This window comes from Ammospiza caudacuta, chromosome 5, assembly GCF_027887145.1.
Source record: "Ammospiza caudacuta isolate bAmmCau1 chromosome 5, bAmmCau1.pri, whole genome shotgun sequence".
Lineage (NCBI taxonomy): Eukaryota > Metazoa > Chordata > Aves > Passeriformes > Passerellidae > Ammospiza > Ammospiza caudacuta.
In genome coordinates this window covers 39,638,648-39,659,380 of record NC_080597.1, presented here as the reverse complement: position 1 = coordinate 39,659,380, position 20,733 = coordinate 39,638,648, and the positions used below count along the sequence as shown (strand labels likewise).

The 20,733-nt window shown below is 38.3% G+C and overlaps 1 protein-coding gene across 5 annotated transcripts in view; it reads left to right on the top strand.

Moving 5' to 3' along the window:
* Positions 1-20,733, top strand: part of SYT1 (synaptotagmin 1) — a 333,546-nt gene that overhangs the window by 272,212 nt on the left and 40,601 nt on the right. For all 5 annotated transcript variants that reach the window (XM_058805517.1, XM_058805520.1, XM_058805516.1 and 2 more), the window contains one exon: positions 10,314-10,431. In XM_058805517.1, coding sequence (XP_058661500.1) covers positions 10,314-10,431 — 118 coding nt within the window. The remainder of the gene's footprint in view (positions 1-10,313; positions 10,432-20,733) is intronic.

Below are 20,733 nucleotides of genomic sequence, written 5' to 3'. Positions count from 1 at the left end.
CATTTCTGTAAATTAGGTGGTATGTGCCCTAAATCTGGAGGACTCCTAGGCCTTCAAGGAACATTTCAAAGCATGTCCTGTAATTGAACTTAGTCTAGGAAACAGGCAGCATCCTGGAGCTAATAGTGTTCTCCCAGTGCCAGTTTGGGAGGAAAGTGGCACAAGGAAACCCCCTTACAAGCTTGAAAGTTAGACCTTGTTGGTTTTGGAACAAGGAGCTAGAAACTGTATGATTTTCAGCCCTCAGCAATATTTGTTATAGGCAGCTTTGCACCTCCACTGGAAAACTCTTAGAGGGCCTTTAAAACCAGAGTTTGAAAGTTTCAGATTTTAAGACAGAAGTAGGTGAAGAAAATAACACATCCTTTTATAGTTTTGGCAATACTCTATCTCTCTTTAAAATGTGTACTTTATTTTTTACTTGAATGTTACTGGATTCTACTCTGTTGCTGATTCATGTTATGCCCTTCTTCAGTAGATTCAAGCAATTTAATACATGATGCTTGCTCTTCTCTACATTACTTACTCACAGTAATCATGTCCAATCCTCTTTTCAAAAAGCTGCTGAAATTATTCTTATATGTTTTTCAAAATCAGGTTTCCATTTTTCCAAGAAGAGTCATGACTTTTTACCTTCTTTGTCGTTTTCAGCATCTAAAAAAAATTTACGTACACAAGAGCTGTGTGCCGGATCCTTTATTTCTTTGGCAGGCAGACCAAGTCACAGCCTCTTCTGATCATGTCTACTATTGATTGTTTTGCACAGCATTGCACTAGCAGTTCATGATCTGTAGCTTATGACCCTGAACCCTCAGCAGGAGGTATTGCATTGTAAGATACCTTTCCTGATTGAGAAGGTACTTACAAAAAGTCTGGAGTTCTCTGTCTTAGACTGTAGAAAATTTGCTTTCGGCTGTATGAAAATGTCCTCTTTGTACCTGGTTGCAGATAATTGATTAAGAACTTTCTTTTTGACCGATCTGTTTCATTACTATTTACTGTTCTATCACCTGCGTCCTTTGTAAAAAAAAATTTTCCCCACTTATAAAAAACAGCAGCAGACCTTGAATGGAAAAAAGAAAAAAAATGTGCATGCTTCCTTCATCACGCAAATTTCCAATCTTACCAAAGAGGGAATCTGGTTTTAGTTGAAAAGACCTTTTTTATTTTTCCATAAAACAATGTGACTACCCATTCATAATATTTTATATCCTTTAAATCAACATTATTACAACTTTTATAAATTCTTCCTTTGTTTCATCTGTGTTTGATTAAAGACAAATGACTGATAGATACCACCTTTATCGTATTTGGCCTTTTTTGAGTAAGACAAGTAAAACAGAACTTTTTCATCCTTCTTTCCCTTGTGGTCTAAGATTTATTAAAAAGGAACGTCATTAAGCCAGAGATCTTATGATAAGTGCAGTCTTCTGTCCCAGATTTTTAGCTAACTGCAATGAACTCTTTACTGAAGAGATTAATACAATTGAGTGTGTAGTTCTGATTACTGTGATGACCTTTGATGAGCTGCCTTGTCTTCCTAAAGAATGTGTTAAGAGACTTTTTCAAAGTGAAATAGTGAGGAGAAGTAGAGTTACAAAAGAGGAGCTTGCCACTATGTATTTATCTAACACTTTAATATCTTTCAGTAGTTTCATAAAAATAAATGTTTGAGTGCTTAGTTTAAGAAGTGGATATAAGCCTGGTAAGGGTAAGTCAGTAGTTTTGAAAATGTAGCAGTGGTTTGAAGGACCTCATTCTTGAACTGAACACAAATATTTAATATGCTGAACTCACGAAATGTAATGCAAGGCATTGTGGGAGATATGTATTAGCTTCTTCATTTCAAGTGGAACCAAAGACAAAAATACTGAAATTATCTGAGAGAGTATTTTACATATTTCTGACTTCCCACAAACTAGGGAGCACTAGAACAGGAGCTTTTCTGAGCTTTACAGCTTGCCACTTTTCCAGCTGCATATGCTTTACCCTACCTCATGTTTAGGCAATTCCAATGCTCTGGAAAAATCTTCAGTACAAAAATCAGTAAAAATAGAACAATGTGAGAAAACTTTCTAAATGAAAAACAGTGATACAGAAAGGGACTTCTAGTCCTATGTGTGCTTGTAGCATAAAAGCAATGAACGGGAAAAAAAAATATTATATTGGTTGGGGTGAAATTTTACATGAAAGAAAATCTTCACCTTGATAAATTACATGTGGAGAACTGTCTTGCTATAAGTGTTGACCTATCAGCTGTCAACTTAGATCAGCTGTCTGTGGTTTTCCCATTAGCAAATCCAGTTCCTTTTCATCTTGCTGTGCCAGTCCTCGGTGTGCAGCCCTTTTAAGGTCCCTGCTGCAGTGCAGTGGGAATCCTTGTTTTTCGGTGTGGCTAAGTTATCTTTGTGTGAAAATAAAGGCACAAACTGGTGTTGGTACAAAACTGTGTTGCATGCTGCCCTGGAAGTTGGAGAGCAAGGTGAGAAAATTTCTCTAAGTGTAAAGGAATGCAGTGTCTTAACAAAGATGGATCCTCAGATTCTTGCCCTGTTCGGAGAAGCCCTTGAACATGTGGTGGGTCACCTTGTGTTCTCTTTGGCCTGCCCCTACCTAGGCAGCTAGCTTCTTGTTTTAAAGCAATCCCAGTATGTGTTGCCTCTTTCCCAATTGCCAACTTAGAAGATTTTGGAGGAGGCTGCTCTGTGGTGTGGGGTTTGTGATGGGGGTCATGGAAGGGAGCTGGAGGTAGTGCTAGGGGATATTGGGGAGGAACATGAAAGCTGCACTGGCTCTGCAGCAAGCAAGAGAGGAGAGAAAGGGCATGAGTCAACATTTATTTAATGGCTTAGTAGTAGGTCTTATTGTCTAAGTACTTTGTTGAAATTTCAGGAAAGGGAAGAAGATGGCTGCCTGTGAAGGGTAATCCATGAATTCTACTGAATTTCTCTTTATGGCTTTTGCAGAACAAATAGAAATGTAATGCCATATGGCTTCAGTAATGGCAGCACTGATTTTGCCTGGTGCTGATGAATTTCAGCAGTAGTTACCAGCACCACAGATGATTAGTCATTCCATCATACCAATCATTCCCACTTTTATTGGTTTGTTCAAATCAGCTTGTGTTTGTCTTGGAGTAAATAATGTATGGTTGTTTTAGCAAGGACTGTGCTCCTGCCAGGTTTTTTGTACAGTACTGCATGCAGTCATACATCTTAAAAGGAAGAAATTACTTATTACTTTGATTCCTAATTGCAATTCTTTACTATCTACTGATTCTATGTACTTTTGGATGTATTCTGTAATTCCAGTTCATAGTCTAAAGCTTTTAATTCAATCACCTTTGGAAACTAAAGACGCGCTTGGTAGCAGACGCTACATTAACTGAACATTAAGATACTCTTACTACAGGAAATTTCAAATCAAGCAAGGGAACTGTAGTGTGGCTTCCTATTACCCTATCACAGGAGGACAATGACTTTCTGTAGAGTGATTGCAGTGCATATGTAATATTCTAATAATTAGAGAAAAGCTTTGTGATTTGACTTCTCACAATGTCTGATAAGCCAAGAACAAAAATATTTCACATGTATTACATTTCCTTTCAATGTTATACTTAAACTACTCACTAGAAGACTAGCCTTGTGACATACTGTAGTTAATAAGTTTTCCATGCTGTCAAAAGTAATAATATTAGTGTGCCATTCAGTTAAACTAATTGTGTTTTGTGCAGTGGCCTGCATAGATGTGAGTGACATTTAGAAATATGATCAGGCAGGAGCTGAGGAGAAGCCAAGTGGCAAAGCAGAGGGACATGCAATCATTAAAGCAGAGCAGCCAACTGCAAGCATTTGTGGGTAGGCAAAGAGTTATGGAAAACCAGGCCACGTGTTTCAGCCACATATGATTCTTTTCATTCATTCCTTCTTTGCTCATTTATTTAGCAAATTCATTTTCTTCTTGTTTCATTAAAAACTTGGAATGTTTGGCAGCACGGTCTCTTGTCTGGAAATCAAAGAGTGGAGTTTGACTAGTCTTTGATTTCAGCTGCCTTCGACCACAGCACTTCTCATTTTGCAAGAGGCACCTGATTGTGATGCTTTTAAACTGATGACTGTGAAGTGTTATTTTTCTACTAATAATAACAGTGTTTTCTCCTTCTGTTTTCTCTGCTTTTTAGAAAGCAGTAATTGAAGTAGTCTTTCTAAATAGTTAAAAAATATAATAAGTGGACTAAAAGGAGGAAACTGACAAAACCTAGTTTGTTTATTTTTTAATAACATTGGTTCATTCAAATTTATTGCCCAAATTGCTTTCAAGTCCAATTTGCCATTATGTTGGGGAATATTACATAGTTATAGCAGTTAAAAGAAATGCAATCCACTGCTTCTTTATATCTATTGCAGTAAGAGGACAGAGATGTGTCACGAATTTCTGTTTCAAGTAGTACTGTTCGGAGGGGGCTGGGGGAAAGAAGGAGAAATAAGTAGATTTTTTCTTTCCAGAGAAAGATCCTGATAGGTCTGTTCATTTTAAGCAAAGGTAAAAAATAGTGCTGGCAAAAAAAAGGTTGTATCACAAAGAGTCAGAGTAGGACTGTGGTAGGGAAATCAGTCAAAAGCAATATGCAATTAAACCCTTTCTTCTGACTCTTTCTCACTTATACTTTATAGCGTGTAGGCACAGACTACATGCCTACAGATACCACCTTCCAATACCTTTAATGAATTCCCTTCATTTGAAAGAGTATTCTGTCTGCCCTAGAACTTCTCCCCTTTAAAATTGCCTCATGAGCCTTTACTGTCTGCCCTAGAACTTCTCCTTTTTAAAATTGCCTCATGGACCTTTACTTCTATTTCTGTTTTCTCTTTGCCTAATATCAGTCTCCTCCTTTTCATATCTTCTTTAGCCTGTTGTCACTGTTAGTCCCTTTTCTACAGAGTCCAAAGTGAGCCCTATGGATCTTTGCCTTGAGAATTCAGTTTCTTCCAAGGTCTCATGCTATAACCTATTTCACTTTCCTGATTGATTTATGTGTTAGGTGTCTTGTAACTGCACTTGTATTATCAGGGGCTTCCTTTTGGGGCCAAGTGTGCACATGTGAAGAGAGTGTAATCTATGAAGACTCTTCTAAAAGAAAAAGTTAGTAAAAGCAAACAGGAGAGACTTTTGATCAGACGTTCTGTACTTCCATTTTGTAAGACAAAACACGGCTGATGACAGAGTAAGGAATCGTGCAGTAGGGCACTTGTCTGTTCATATTTTATTGTTCTAAAATAGTTTCTTTAAAATTGCAGTAGGTGCAATCATGAAGATGGTTCTGGCCTCTCTCCAGAGGCTTTTAGCACTCATTTACTTCCAGCTTGGCTTCTGTGTTCATGGGCATGAAATTTTTTCAGACAGAAAAGGAATTACTCTGCTTGTCAGATTAATGTATAGCTGTCAAAGCCCTTAGTTTTATATTGACTGGATGTATAGATAACATTTTGCAAGTCTGAAACAGGTACTTCTGCAATAAGCCTTTTGTCTGAAAGGGTTGGGAGAGCTCTGCCTCCCCTCTCTGCTTTTGTCATTTCATCCCAAAAGTAGTGCACAGATTTGGGGTACAGTGGTACTTGGTGTGCATACATATTCATGTGATAGTCTCCAACGTGCCATAAGGGCTGACATGTTAGCTCCAGCTTTTCTTCCCCTTCCTTATCTTTCCCTGCTGCACCATCTATTTCTAGCCTGCTTCTACAAACTGAGGACTAGGAGTTTCTTGCTCACTTCCCACTCCTTTGCCTAATTGTGGCAGAATCATCTTCATATTGTGGGGTCATCTCAACCCTGATTTGCAAATATAAGAGGAAAAGATTCTTTCTTTCCTGATTATACCTATTGCAGGTTTGAAATGCTCTGCTTTGTTCCTTAATCATGTATTTATCAAAAATGCAGTGTCTTTGAAACTAGTAATGTCAGACAGCTATGGTAGCAATAAAATTTCATGTTTACTGGTTTGTTGGGCACCCTTTTTTTTTTTCTTGATTGCCCTTCCCCAGTGTGATCCCTGTTTTCTCTATGGGTGGAGGGACAATGCTTTCATAATTCTAAATCCCAGCTATGTATACAGGTTGCTAATTCTACCCACTTGCTACTTTGGCTTAATTGAAGTTGGGACCAGTCTATGTCATCAATTTCTGCAACCATGTGGTTCTGTCACTGGTATTGTTGTGGCACCTTTTGAGGCTTAGTGTAATCATGCCTTACATGCCAAGAAAAGGAATTTGATGGATTCAAGATCTCCGTGTGCAGACAGCATGTGGTGGCTTAAAAATTGTATGAAGTCCATCAGTGTGGGAATTGGGATTAGAGATTCTGTCATTACGGTTTACCTGGGTTTCCTGAATTTGGAAAACACAAATTTAGCTCATAACCCACAGTTATGCTGTCCCTGTTTTCTCCACAGAGTTTTAAAACATTTTGGTAGCTATGAAAACTAAACAGTGAACATTACAAGCTTCCATTGTAAATATTGGTTAGGGTAAGATGGTATTATCTGGGATCTTTGCCCATAAATCACATCATTTTGTGTTTCTCTCAGGCTTATGCAAATATTCACAATCAAAACCAGGTACCAAAGTTGGAAACCAACCCCACTGTGTTTATATTCTTCCTATACTGATTGGTTTTGAGTCTTACATCCAATTAGGGGGAAGCATATGGTGCTGTGGCTTCTTATTTTGGTATTGTTTTACTAAGAGAACTGCAAGCATCAACTCTCTCATACTATCTTCCACAAAAATGTAGAGAATGTTTACATTAATGACATAGATATATCTGTTAGCGATTCTGCAGTACAAATGAGAGTAATCTGCACAAAAAGCATTTTTCTCTGTAGCTCATTAGGGAAGTGTCCTGTCGAGGCAAACATGATTGCCTCAAGTAGGAGAAGAAGGACAAAACAGGCAGGAGCCACTCAAGAGTCATTTCTAAAAAGTCCAGGTTCTCAACAGGACTAAAAATAGCCTTTCCTAAGTTGAAGAGGTGTTATCAGCATTGTCTCTGTCATTTATGTTCTGCTCCATTGCATCCTCTTTAAAAGTAATGAAGTAATGAAGTTGCTTAGATGGAGAGAATCTTTTGATTGGTGTATAAGCATTATACATGGATAGGTTAATGACTATGAAACTCCCAGGTGGAAGTTTCTAACACTAACTTAGAGTTTCCATCAGAGATCAAAGTAATTTACTAACATAAATTATTTATACACAGGGCTGAAAGAAATTAATAATAACAATAAGGCATCTCCATGGGCTAATCACCATACCAGCAGCACTCATCTGTACTGTGTAGCCCTGCAGGAGTTTGTAATTATCTCCTGCAAACCACACCTCTAGTAATTGGGTTTTTTAGCTTCATTGCAGTGCTGCCACTTCCAGTGCTTTGCCTGACAAATACTTCTTGAGTTTTTAAGGGAAAAAAAAAGTATTGCTGTCATGCAAAGAGAAAAGGTTACAAGTACAAGAAGTTGTAGAAACGCAGTTGATAAAGATTTTCATACCAACAAAAGAAGTGCTAAACCTGATTCTGGAGGCATTTAATGAGGTGCCTACATTTTTACTTCAGGTTATTCACTGGAATTAGCCCATCATCTGCTGCCATTTCCCATGGCTTCCTGGTGATCTATGGAAAACTGGCTGTTTGCGTGATGCTGCCTTCTTTGTGTTTCCTGCAGCTAAAATTACATTAAAAGAGGCTAAAAAAGCATTAAATGCCCTCTTAAAATTACTCTTCTGTATAGACAATTACAGTATTTGCACAGAAGCATAAGATGATTGCAAACAGAAATGCTGGTGAGAGGTGATGGTCTCCGTGGCAATAGCTGTTGAGTGTGCAGTACTTCCTTCAGCTACTGCTGATGCACTCAGATCAGAAGCAACAATCCTAACACTATTTTATGCTTTCTAACCACACTCTTGTCTCAACACGAGATGTAAAAAAAAAAGCCACCAAACAAATTAAAAAAAAAAAAAAAAAACTAAAAATTGAAACGAACAAAAGCTGAAAAAGCCCTTACAAATATCCACTGAAAGGAACAATTAGAAGCATGGTATTGATTTAAAAGGGGACAAAAGTTCCTATGCTGCTACAATTAAAGCTTTGCCTAATGAATCTGGAAATGAGGCAGAGCCCTTGAATATTGGGTGATACGTAGTACAGAGATCTCTAAGGTGGGGGGACTAAAATATGAAAATATATACCTCATTTCAGTCTTTGGAGAGCCCCATGAATCCACAGGCAAATTTAAGCCAACTCTACAAAGTAATAGAGCAGTGACAGTGAAGAACACCAGGTGGCTGAGTGTCCTGTGATCATGATAACACAAATCAATAAGCAATTGGTTTCTTTTGTTCTGAACAACCTGCAAGTGATAGATCAACTTCACTGTTACCCTATCCAATATGGACTTGAAAAACCAAATGTCAGGTGAACAGGAGCATGTTTTGCTGTCACTGTGCCATTCAAAGCTCAGCTAAAGCCAGGCATGAGCTATGCAGGTTGCATGGCTGAAATCTGTATTTTCATTATCTGAATATGTGCTGGGATTTAGGACAGGATATGCAGTCAGGCAGAAATAGTAAATTCTTTCATGCCAATGCAGTCCATGTTCTGAAAGACATCTAGGGTTGTTCTAGATATGAGTAATTTTTTTTTATATTTTTGTCAGTCCTTTTGAACAAGGTGGTAATGTCATTCTAGCCCTTCTGGGTCAGATAGAGGTCTCTTCCCCAACTACTCACTTTGCAACCTGAAGAGTCCTAATCTGCTTAGATGTTCCTTCCGCAGAAACTGTGTCATATCCTTGCTTATTCCTGCTGCTTTTCTTGGAATCTGTCCCAATTCTACCACATCCTTTTGAGGTGAGGAGGACTCCATGAGTTTTCAAGATACTGGCACAAGTGCATCCTGACAGCATTATTTTTATCCAGTACAGATTTAACATCACGAGCTATTTGTTTGTTCTGTCTAAGCATTTCTTAACTACGTGTAACTATGCTTGTTCTATATGTTTCCTGACCACTGGTGGTTGCTGAGATGATCTCTGGCAGGGAGCTGTCTATTACTATACCTGGATTTCAGTCCCAACTTGAAATAATGAGTTGAGAATCTGTCACATTATAGGTTAAGTCCTTTGCACATGGACTGTCTATTCTGTAGGAAATATCCACTGCATCCATGAGCATGTGAGCAAGTTGCTGTCAGTTGTGTCTAGCAAAACACTGGAAGCAAAAAGATATAATCATAAAAATGTACTTTATACTCTACTATCAGAATAAATTGTGGAAGTAGACATATGCCATAAGAACTAATGCCTTTGAAAGAGAAGCATGGCTGTCTGAAATTTTTTATTGGTCTGCATGGTGTAAGCTCATCCTTCTTGTCTCAAAAACATCCTTGTTAGCCCCTGTAGAGATACCATGGGCCTTGAAGCAAAGGAGGAAAGCAGCTTGGATCATCCAGCTCATCATTTATAAGCAATATCCTCCCTCTCTCATCTGCAAGTTCCTATCTCTTATTCATCCTTTTAAAGCAAAGTTCCTGTAATTCTGAACATCATTCAGCTTTTCCCTCTTTGCCAGGACTGTTAGGAAAATATTAAGCAATGAATTGCAAAAGGCTGCATTTGGCAGGATCTCAGATGATGGGCTGGAAGGCAAAACCAAATCCTTCCAGCTATTTCTTATGTGAGGAGCTGTGTCCTTTCATGGTCTCTATCTGGTCTCTATCTGCCTGGCTTTTTTCTCTTCCAACAGACAGGAGACAAGTCTTTTTTTATACTGCATATTTTGTACTTTGTGGATTTTTTTATACTTTCTGCTTTTGTGGCAAAGTGTGACGAGAAAGATCCATATTACTGTTTCACAGCAAACAGCCTAGTAGCTGTGTGTGCATGTTTCCTAACAGATTTCCATTGAAATGCAGCCTGAAGAAAACAAAAAAAAAAAAAAACACCTGGCTTAGTTTAAAGAGCAAACAATATTTGTGGGACCCCTATTGTCAGGGGTGAAATTGTGAAAAGTATCACTTACTTTCTGGCCAGCACATATCTTGTCATTTGGTTGTGTACAGGAACAGACTTGAGGTTATCAAGGATTGAATCTGGACAATTTGTGGTAGTTTTCTCAATACTGTTCATTTGAAAGTTTTCTTTAGCAGTACAAGTTGGAGATGTAATCCTGCTAATTTTCTGCGGGGCTTTCAAAACTGCATTTTTCTAAAGGTAAAAAAAATCATTAAAGTAAAACATCCTGTCTTGTTTGCCTTCACAGCAAGAGAAGCTGGGTGATATCTGCTTCTCCCTCCGTTATGTGCCTACTGCTGGCAAGCTGACTGTCGTCATTCTGGAGGCAAAGAACCTGAAGAAGATGGATGTTGGTGGACTATCAGGTATGTGTGTGAAAATCTCCTGGAAGATTTTGCAGGTTGTAAAGGCAGAAAATCAACTAGTTTTCTGTTGGAGGTCCACTTGGCTGAGAAGGTAAGGGCTGTAGCTCCCTGCCTGAAAGATGTGGTTTTATGTTTTCTTGAAAGTTAGAACATGACTGAGTATATCAGAACTAATTGTAGCTTAAAAAAAAAATCACAAGACACTGCATTCCACTCCAAGACAAGGTCTGAAGTGTTACACGATCAGATGACAGTGCAAGCTCTCTGTGCTTTCCTTCTCTCCTGTTGCCTAGAGATAAATACAGGCTATTCAGGCAGAGAAAAAAAATCTGACTACAATTCCTATTGTCTGTTTAATCTCACAAAATGTGAGCATTTCACTGCATTGTTGCAGATAATAGGTAATGGAGGAACTCGCCACAGGTTGCCGTGCTGACTGCTGTTTGAGGTGCCAGGAAGGTTGTTTCTGCATTTGAAGAGCTCAGGTGTGATTGCTTGCACGTGCAGAATTAGAGGTGCTCTGCATTTGTGTGCACAGCAGAAATCGAAATGCCAGTCTTGTGTGTGTGTGGTAGGCAGTGAGGCTGATACATCCAGCGTGCTCAGTAGCTGCCAGCAGCCCTGGCAGCCTTTGCATGGGCTGAGGCTGTGCACACTGGGGGTGGCAGGGTGTGTGCCACCTCTGAGGGACGCACCTGCGCTGTGTCGCAGCAACCTGCTGCAGCTCCCTGTAGGCTTCTGTTCTCTGCTGCATCTGGAATTTGGACACAAATTACTGCATAAATTGCCAATTAGTTGAGACCAAATTAAATAACAAGATGCTTTATAAGGTGAGGTCTTTTCAGGAGAATTATGGGTTTTGTGCCTTCTGTTTAGAAGAAACAGTTGCTACCCACCATTGAGAGTGAGGCTATTTCCAGGACTGAAAACTTTTACAGCTGCCACTAACACATAGATGATGTAATTTCTCAATTTGATTTAGTAAGTGACAAGAAAAAAAGTGTTTTGCTCTTACTTTTTTATAATCTTAGCGCAAGGTAATAGCTGTATGCAAAATAAACAGAAATGGGAACTTACTAAAAGCAACTGTGAAGGTTTTATTTACCACTCTTGATGAATAACTGGAAGACCTTGCTATAGTGTGGGGAAGCTAAGTCTTCTATCAATAACTAGTTATTTTTTGGTTTTTGTTTTACTTGCATCTGAAGTCATCCTTTGCACAGCAATAGACAAAAAAGTGAAGGACATACAAGTGTTGTTGCAGTCATTACTCAGTAAAATCTGGCATTTTCTTGTCCACAATGGACACTCAATTAAGACACACCACTAATAGTTTCCCTAACACTCATAATGAACAAATTGCAAATTAATGTTCATAAGCACATTTACTCCTAATGGTTTCCTAATGAAAGGTTAGATTCTCATAATGACAAAGCGTGGGGATTTTTGACTGAAGGTTAGCTCTGACAGCCAGAGCATCTATATCCTTTTCCAAACTTTGTGAGAAATGTGATAGATAATGGGTACTCAGCTTATAAGAAACCAAAGAGAGGGGCAGGGGAAGCACTAATGAACTCAAGAGCAACAAACTTCAGATGGAAAATACAGTACGTGTTGTTGGAAATAACTGTGAGGACATGAATGGATTTAATCTCCTCTATGTTCTGAGCCACATAGAGAACATTTAAATTTCTAGGGCAAGAGAGGTTTTGTTCTCTGTTTTTAGGGCCATGCCAAACCTGAAACATCATGTTCTCTTGGAGACAAACAAACCCAATGGGATACCATAGTTGTAGCAGGAATTCAGAAGTCACTGACAGTGATAAGTGGCAGTTAGTATGGTATTCCTGGGGTAGTAATTATAGATGAAATAATGTTGGTTTAAAGTAGATCCAGTATCTTTCATCAGGGAATTTATCTTTTGAATAAATTATGCAGGAAGAACTTTGGAAATCAAGCTGAGATTCTGTTGTTATTATTCACACTAAATATTACCTACTCTCTAAGTGCTAACGAAGGTGACAGGATTTTATCTTGATTGGCAAATATTTCTCCCTAGTTTTGTTACTTTCTGTAGATACTAAGATGTCTTTTCATATTATAAAAATGAAAATTTAGCATGACAGTGAAGGTGGAAAAGGTTAACAATCAAATGTGAACTCAAACTGAATGTTACCTATACATTCAACAGCACCATTAACAAGAAGTGAAAATGCTAGCTGACACGGATGGGGGAAACAAATCTTAGCAATTTGTCAGAAATAGGCAAAAAATACCTTGTTGTTGTTGTTGTTTTGAATTTGGGATATATATTTTAGTTATTCTTTCCTATTTTTGAGAAGATGCTGGAAAAGTAGAATGCAGACATTTGGAAAGGGTTCTGTTTTTCTCTTGCACCCATCCTTTATGTCTCTGTGAAATTTACCTGCCTCGCAGAGAGAAGGAGCAGAGGCTCCTGGCTCCTGCAGAGGAAACACTGACAAGCATTCACAGCACAGTGGTGGGCAGCTTTGTGGCTTCCTTGTGGCTGCTTCTCTCCATATCTCAAGTATTACTGCTGCTATACCAGTAAATATCTGCTATACCTTTGCACCTCAACAGTGTTTCAGGTTTCAGCATTTACATTATCTTTAGCCCCAGTCACTGTGGCTCAGTAGTCATCTGAACTTCTACCACTCCACATAAATTTAATAAATCCATAATTGTGGCCAATTTGGCTTAAAAACATGCTTGATTTTATTTTTATTATGTACATTTATGTTATGCTGTAGATAGAGAGAGCCCTGTTACAAAAGTACCCAAAGCAAGAGAGATTGAAGTATATTGAGAGCATTACCTTTCCTAGCATTTTTACAGGGCCTCAGCTGGTAAACCTTAATCCTCCTAGTCAGCATCTATGTAATACTTAATGGTTACTACAGTTGCTTAAAAAAAAAAAAAAAAAACCTTTATAAAAGCATTTATCACCAGCATTTTCATAGATTTCATTAGCAGTCAAAAGCCAAGCATAAATTACTTTGGAAACAGAAAATAAAAGACAACAAACTAATCATCAAATTCATTAGACTTACTGTAGCAAAACCATATCACCCATTTGAGTAATAAACTCCCAGGTCTTAAACTTAATTTCAACATCAGGCTGTGACTAGGGCAAACCTTGGCTCAAACAATGGAACTATTTAGCCTGAGCTCATCAAGTTACTGCAACAAGTGGAAATTATTAATTCTGGTGAGCAAGGGCCTCTGGCAAGCTATTATGCATATTCTAAAATGGCATTGTAATTATTTAAATTATATTGAAATGCATTGCTAATGAATCTGACATCTGGAAGGTGATATGTTGGAATTAAGGATACAAAGCAATTATTTCTTTTATCTGAACTTGGTGGTCTTGGGTGGCTTTATAAGCATACTTCACCTAAAATGTCTATGAGATTTAGAAGCTTAGGTCTTACAGGAAACCTAGACTCCCAAATTAGTCCATTGCTTTTGTTTTGTTTCAATTTCATTTAGGTGATTTGCAGAATTGGAAGATTTCAAAACCAGTTTGTGGTTTAATCTCTCCAAACAGTCCTTAGATACATAATCCAGGTAATTCCGTGATAAGGGCATAATGCAGCTCACCAGTGCCATTCAGTTCAATGGTTGTCTGTTAGTTATGGTACTTCAATAGGTTTATGATCCCTTCTGCTTCAGAAAAGGACAGGAATTATCTGCAGCTCCTCTATGAGATATTCATCTAAATCAAAGTAATACTGATTTCAGATACAGATTTAAATAAGTATGAAACTTTATTCTGAATTCATTTGAATCTTATTTGTAGTTGTAATTTTAACTTAATTTTTAAAGTGAAATTGATTGTGTAACCCTCAGTGCACTTGAGTAGTAGCTAAATGTTGTCTGTGGGATAAATGTGGTGCTTCTTTGTACTACATGGGAAAATATGAAACACATACACACGTTTTTACAAGCAGTTCTATAGTTTCCATCTATTTAGCCATACCCTCCATTTGTATTCAGTTTTGTTCCTAACATAAAATAAAAACTTCCATTTCAGCTTCCATCAGCTTTCTCTGCTTTGACTATGCCAATTGTTGAAGTGAATGACATGAATACCTTGAAAAGCATTTTTCCCTCTAAACCTTTCAGGAGTGGCTGGGGCTGGCTCTTAAACAGTGTTGTTATAAGGTGTTTGGCCACTCAGGCCCTTCAGCTTAAGTGCCTTATTTTGGTTTTGATTTGGGTTTTTTAAGAATTTCAGTGGCTCTGTATATTATGGTGAAATACTGGTTTGTATCAAGAAGTCAGCCTTTAGTAGGTGTAAGCGTTAATGCATCTTGTCATCTTTTCAGGATTAATTTCAGTCTGGTTTATTCCTTCTAAAAATCTTTGAAAGGTAATGTGATTTTGTTCTTTTTGTATTATTTTAGTACACTTAGCTTTTAGTGAGTATATTTACCAGGAATGTATCCTAAAAGCAAGCAATACACTCTTCCCTTATGTCCTCAGCACTGCTGCCTCTCACCACTCCCCAGTTTCTATGGGGAATAGATGCCCTAGCTGGCATGGGCTCAGATATTGAGTTTGGGAATTGTTGCCAAGTAACAGATACTGTAGCAGACCCTAAATTGCACTATTTAGTGCAAATTAATGCTTAGAAAGAACTGCAAGGAGAATAGGATTGTCATTGGATCCATGTGCTCTTCCTTCTGCAGAAAGCTGCAGATAGAGTTGTGAAAAGGAAGCAGCCCATAATCGTGCCCATTATGTGTGGAAGCTTATCTCAGCATTTATGAGTTATAAATAGAAAATACACAGCACCCCTTTGTGTCTGCCAAGTAAATACTCTGAACAGTCTCTGGGGACCAAATGGTTCCCTAGCAGGAATACAGCTAGTTTTCTACAATTCAAAAGATTGCATTCACATTCAAGAGGCTTGGTTCAATGTCTTAGTTAAAAGAATTGAGAAATTAAAAATTATTTAGAGACCAGCTCTTTGAAGACCAAGTGAATGCTCATTATGCAGTCAGGGCATTCACTTTAATAACTTCATGAAAACATAAGAAACCTTAAAAGCTGGCTAACATGAGTGCAATGTTGTGGGAAAAGAAATACACCCTTAATGTCAGGGTCTTGCTATAAGCCCTATTGTAAGCGTAACTCAGCAAGTATTAAGGGAAGAGAAAACAGCCTTATTAAAAGGTGAAAGTAAAAATAAACAAGCCACCACCACAGCTGTATTTTCAACTAGCCTAGTCCTAAGGAATCCAGCAGAGATCAGTACCAACAAATATATGTAAGTTCTCTAGTTAGTGTGGAGGATTTCTACATCATCTAACACGTCAGACTCTACTGCACCAGCAGAACTTGCAGCAGCAGATGCTGCAGCCGCGCTCTCACGCTCGCAAAGCGGTCACACAGCATTGCAGCAAATTCACTGTGGGTCCTACAGTGGTGATGGTGTCTGTCAGCAAATCTCCATCACATCAAAACCTTTCTCTCCCAACTGAAAGAACATTCTTGTTGGTGGCATCTTCCATAGCACTGGGCAGTAGGTGGACAGTTGCCTGAAGTGGTCCTTCCTCAATAGTTGAGGTATTAGGGAGTTGTTTCTTTTAATCCCAACTCATCAAGCCTTTCACGTCAAGCCGTCTTCTTCCTCAATTTAAAAGCTGAAGAAGGAAGTGCCAAAATCAACATATGTTCCAGAGTACAATGTATTCATCATGGAAGGTATGCTAAAGGATACACAGACTCTCATATTTCAGGCCATTTTGGAAAGTCTTAAGAGAAAATTTTCAGGTAACTGACCATTTTGTAGTGAGTCCACAATTTCCACTGCATCTTATGCTACAACTATTGCACCCAACAATAAATTGTATTAGATGAACAGTCAAATTTGTTGATTTGTACAAAGAAGCACAGTCAAATTGTTCTGCTCTTTTTTTTACTATGAGGAAAACAAGACCATTCTTTCTGAGGGTCAGAGAGTTGTACTAAACCTGTGGATGTTGCTGTAAGAAACCTTAGGGCAATCACTGTGCTGAAAAAGTGCCTTGGCTCAATAGCTGTATGAATAGCTTCTTAATTTGAGAAAGGTAAGGTTATTTCATGCAGACACTGACCAAAGGTACAGGTGGTCAGCACCCAGCTGGCTGGACTCTGCCAGTCAATAATCATAATTTTCTGGCATTTCTATTGATTTTCTCCTACTTCCCTTCCCCAAAATATGAAAACTTCTTATTCTTTTATTTTAATAGCCACAACTAAACAATGCATTTTGTGTTTGTATGCCTGTTTCTTCCTGATTAAATTATAGTAAGTTTTTATTTGGTTGTGCAGTCCCAAAGCAAGTGTAAAAATGTGTGTGTTAATCGTCTCATTTTCATATAAGTAATTAATGCTTTAGGTCTTCAAGTTCCTCAAGAATTTCATAGCATTGTGAGTGGCTGTAAAATGGATGTAGAAATACTGTAGATAGATTCTAGAATCCTCAGGGAAATTAGTCAGTTCTCTTACAAGTAAATTTAATTTCTTTTTACTCTGAAAATTGCAGCCTACTTTTTTTTAATGGGCTTTAAGAAAAAGAATAGAAACTAAAAAAGGAAAATATCTTTTTCATCTTTATAAATACATTTTAGATAAGTGCAGAGAAAGCAAGGAAGGTATAAATGAGGCTATTTCCTTTTGACAACAGTGTAAAATCATAAAGGTTTTTAAGACAGTGTGATCAGTGTTTTGTTAGCACTATTGATGCAGTTGAGATTTGCTGAAGTTTGTGGCACTGTCAGAAGAACTAGGAACAGTTTTAAAGTTTTTACATTACTTTAAGTCCCACATGCATCTTTTGTTTGTTTAATCCTATGTGGGTAGAAAAATTATTAGTTTTGCAGTTGCTTCTTACAGACCTCCTGCCTCTGTTTCCAGTGTGTAACTCCTTTATGTGCACGTCAGTGGAAAGAAATATTTCACAAATTAGACCCTTGATCCCAGATTATTCCTGAAAGGAGCAGGGGTTGTATACTAAGAAGGGAACTGCACACTTCCCCTGGTACACTGCTGAAAATGTCTGTGACAATGGAAAATGATGTGCTGCAGCATAAGAAGAGAGAGAAGAAAACAGGTGTTTGTAGATCTTGGTGGAAATCATTACTTTCAAATCTGTTTTCACATTTGGCACATGAAGGTCTCCAATGGCAGCTGCAAGATGCTATTTGGCAAAATGAAAAAGAAGCTTTCCCCTTGCCAGTTCCAAAGTTTATTTTCCAAAACCTAACTAAAGGTGAAAGTCAAGTCCTGCCCTTTCTTCTATTGATGCAGTGCCCCAAAAAGATCCCATTACCCCTCTTGAGGTAACAAAAGTGATGTAAAATCTTTTTGCTGAGATTGGGATGCCACAATTCAGTTTTTCTCATTGTGCCTTTTGTCTCTCTGAGTGGAGTGATATGAATCTCAATGGGGTTCTCTTTCCAAATATTCCATTCCTCACTCTCACTTCCATGATGCTATCAATGAGGTAGGAAGGCCAGCATTTGAGCCCTCTCTTTTCTCTTCCAGCACAAGTCATGCTGCTTTAGAGCCACTTTGTTCTATTTGAGACAGTCATGGGCTGGGGGGGCAGTTTGATTAACTGGAGATCACCTGCCCACAAGGTGAAAAAGCAAAGCCCAGAAATGCCACTTTTCCCCAGTAAAGAAGGAATTATGTGGATGGAAGTGAAAATTATCTGCGTTTTATTCCTGGCTGTTGCTTTTTTTTTTTGTCTATTTGTTTATTAGATGTGGAAGTCAACACAGTCCTCATGTGGTTTGTTTTTAGCATAATTAACATATATGTGTCACTTGTGTGAAATCTGCAGGTGAGTTGAAGGGGAAAGTAAGGTTGGGCATGAATGAGGGATCTACACAAGTAAGCCCTTCATTTAGATACTGATTTAAGACAGCTAAGGTGCTAAACAATTACTTTACAAAGCTGAAGAGAGGAATGTGGTGGGGTTCTTTAAACTTCCTTAACTGTGTGATTAGTTTTGAAGCCAAAACTGGGTTTTCTTCCTCTGTTATACCAGCCCTGTTGACAAGATGGAGCTGGCTGTGTTTCTCTCAGCTCATGCACCTATCACCAATATAATGAAATAGTAAAATTAGTAATATGGAGGGAACAACTCCTGACATTTTGTGGTTATTAGTGCAGTGATTCTAGTCCTCTCATGTTTATGAAGTTATCTTTTTTCTGTCTTCTTGATGAATATGCTATTGCTCATTTCCCACATGAATGCCTTTCAATTCTGCTCGGCTGTCTTCAAGTTTACAAATAGCAACATTTTTTACTCTATTTAAATCAAAGTAATTTCTGTGCAGGGGCTTCTCACTGCATCCCATTAAATCAGATGTTAATGAAAAAGTTACTCAATAATAAAATATATCATTCTAGTTAAGGAAAGACAAAAACAAAGATGAGATAACACCTGTCCAGCATATGTACTGACAGACAAAACCTTCTTTATTTGACTGCAATCTTCAGATGTTATGTAATACAATTGACCAATGTGGAATGGTTAATATATAGAAATTTTCTTACCAAATATGCCTAAAAAAAGCTGTCATAAAAAAATCCCATCCACTGCAAAGGTCCTCTGTTTTCTACCTGTTTTGTGAAAGCAGAACACAGAATTTTTAAGAGCTGATTTTGAGAATTTCATCACAATGTGATCTCTCATGTCTGAGTTTGTCATAAATCAAATAGAGATTGAGGTATAAATTTTAAACCTATGCATTATCTAATAAAAGCTATGCATGATCTTATAGTGGCAGGTCCAAAATTTAACTCCTGTCCTATAAGTATGAGCATTTTGGGATCCAAATGTAATCTCTGCAGCTCAGCAGCATCTTTGTAGGAACATCTTCAAGTCAGAGAAGGAGGGGGTTCTGTTGAATCCCAGCTATCAAGCCCAATTCCCGGGCTCTCCTTCTCCAGACTCCCAGTGGTATCACAGAACACTTTACATCTACAGGTCTGCAGGTTAAATCCACCTTTCCAGTGAAGTGAATATGATAATGTCCTGATTGAGCCCTAGTGAGAAAAAAGTATTTTAAATTCTTTTTGAGCCTCTTCAGAAGTCTTTGCAGCACACCTGGCTCCGGGGCCAGTCTCATTCCAGCACTGTTGTGGGGGGATGCATTCCTGCAGTAAGTCCCAGGAAGCAGAACTTCAGTACTCAGCTGTATCCCCTGCTTCCTATCAGCAAACCATCACATGCTTATCAGCATCTGAGGGATGCTAAAAGTAGCGATTGTGAGAGCTTGCAACAAAATGGGTCTTTTGAGTTCAGAAGCCCTGACTATGTGGGATGTGAAGAAATGCTTATGTAAGGATGTAACAGCATCAGCAAGTCTTGTGCTGCAAATTGTTTCAGCTGGTTGGAAGCTAAGTTAATTCAGGCTGCTCCCTCGTGGATAAAAAAAATAATGGGGCAAAATATTTCATTTCAAACAAGTGCCCATCTGTCTAGAAATAAGGTGTTTAGGATCTGGATCTGGAAAGCTGTGGGAGCAAAGATGTTTCTGAGAGAGGTTTCACTGAGGCTAAGCAAGCTTAAAGGGTTTTGGGCCAAGCTGCTTGTTGGATGGTGGTAGAAATCAGGGACTGGCTTAGCTGTTCCTGGAGATTATTTGCATTGCCCCACTGCTGAGGAATATCTGCTTCAGGAAGTTACTGTCTGGATTCTGGTCAGGAAACCAGCACTTGTTAAGAATAATCTTTTCATCTGATGCTCTGCTCAGTTTTTGTGTCTGGTGGTCCCTGTGGCACAGCAAGTGAGTGATTTCCTACATTGATTGAGTTCTTTGACATGAATTAGTCAAGAAATAGACTCAAGTATGAGATAGATGTTGCTTTTGTCTAATCTGGGGATTGACTGCATTTCTTTGGTCAAGATTTAGTTCTTCACACAACAAAATGAAGTAGTATAAGAGAATCCACAACAATGCATTGACAGTCATTTGTTTATAAATGAAATTACTCAGACAAGCACATCTTTCACATATACCAGTGCACACTTTCCTTTGTGTAACTAATACATCTGTGATATAATGAAATACCCATTTTTGTTGAGCCTAGGTATTATGCTCCTCATCTTCAGCTTCCATGAGGTAGCAGAGGATATGACTTGATTACTTTTCAGCCTTGAGGGAAGTTTTGCACTTGTAGAATATTCTATTACATTAAGAGCTCGCAAAAGCCCAAGGACAGCAGTAGTCCTCTGGTAATTTCAAATACAGTGATCAGTGGAATTATAAAGCATGA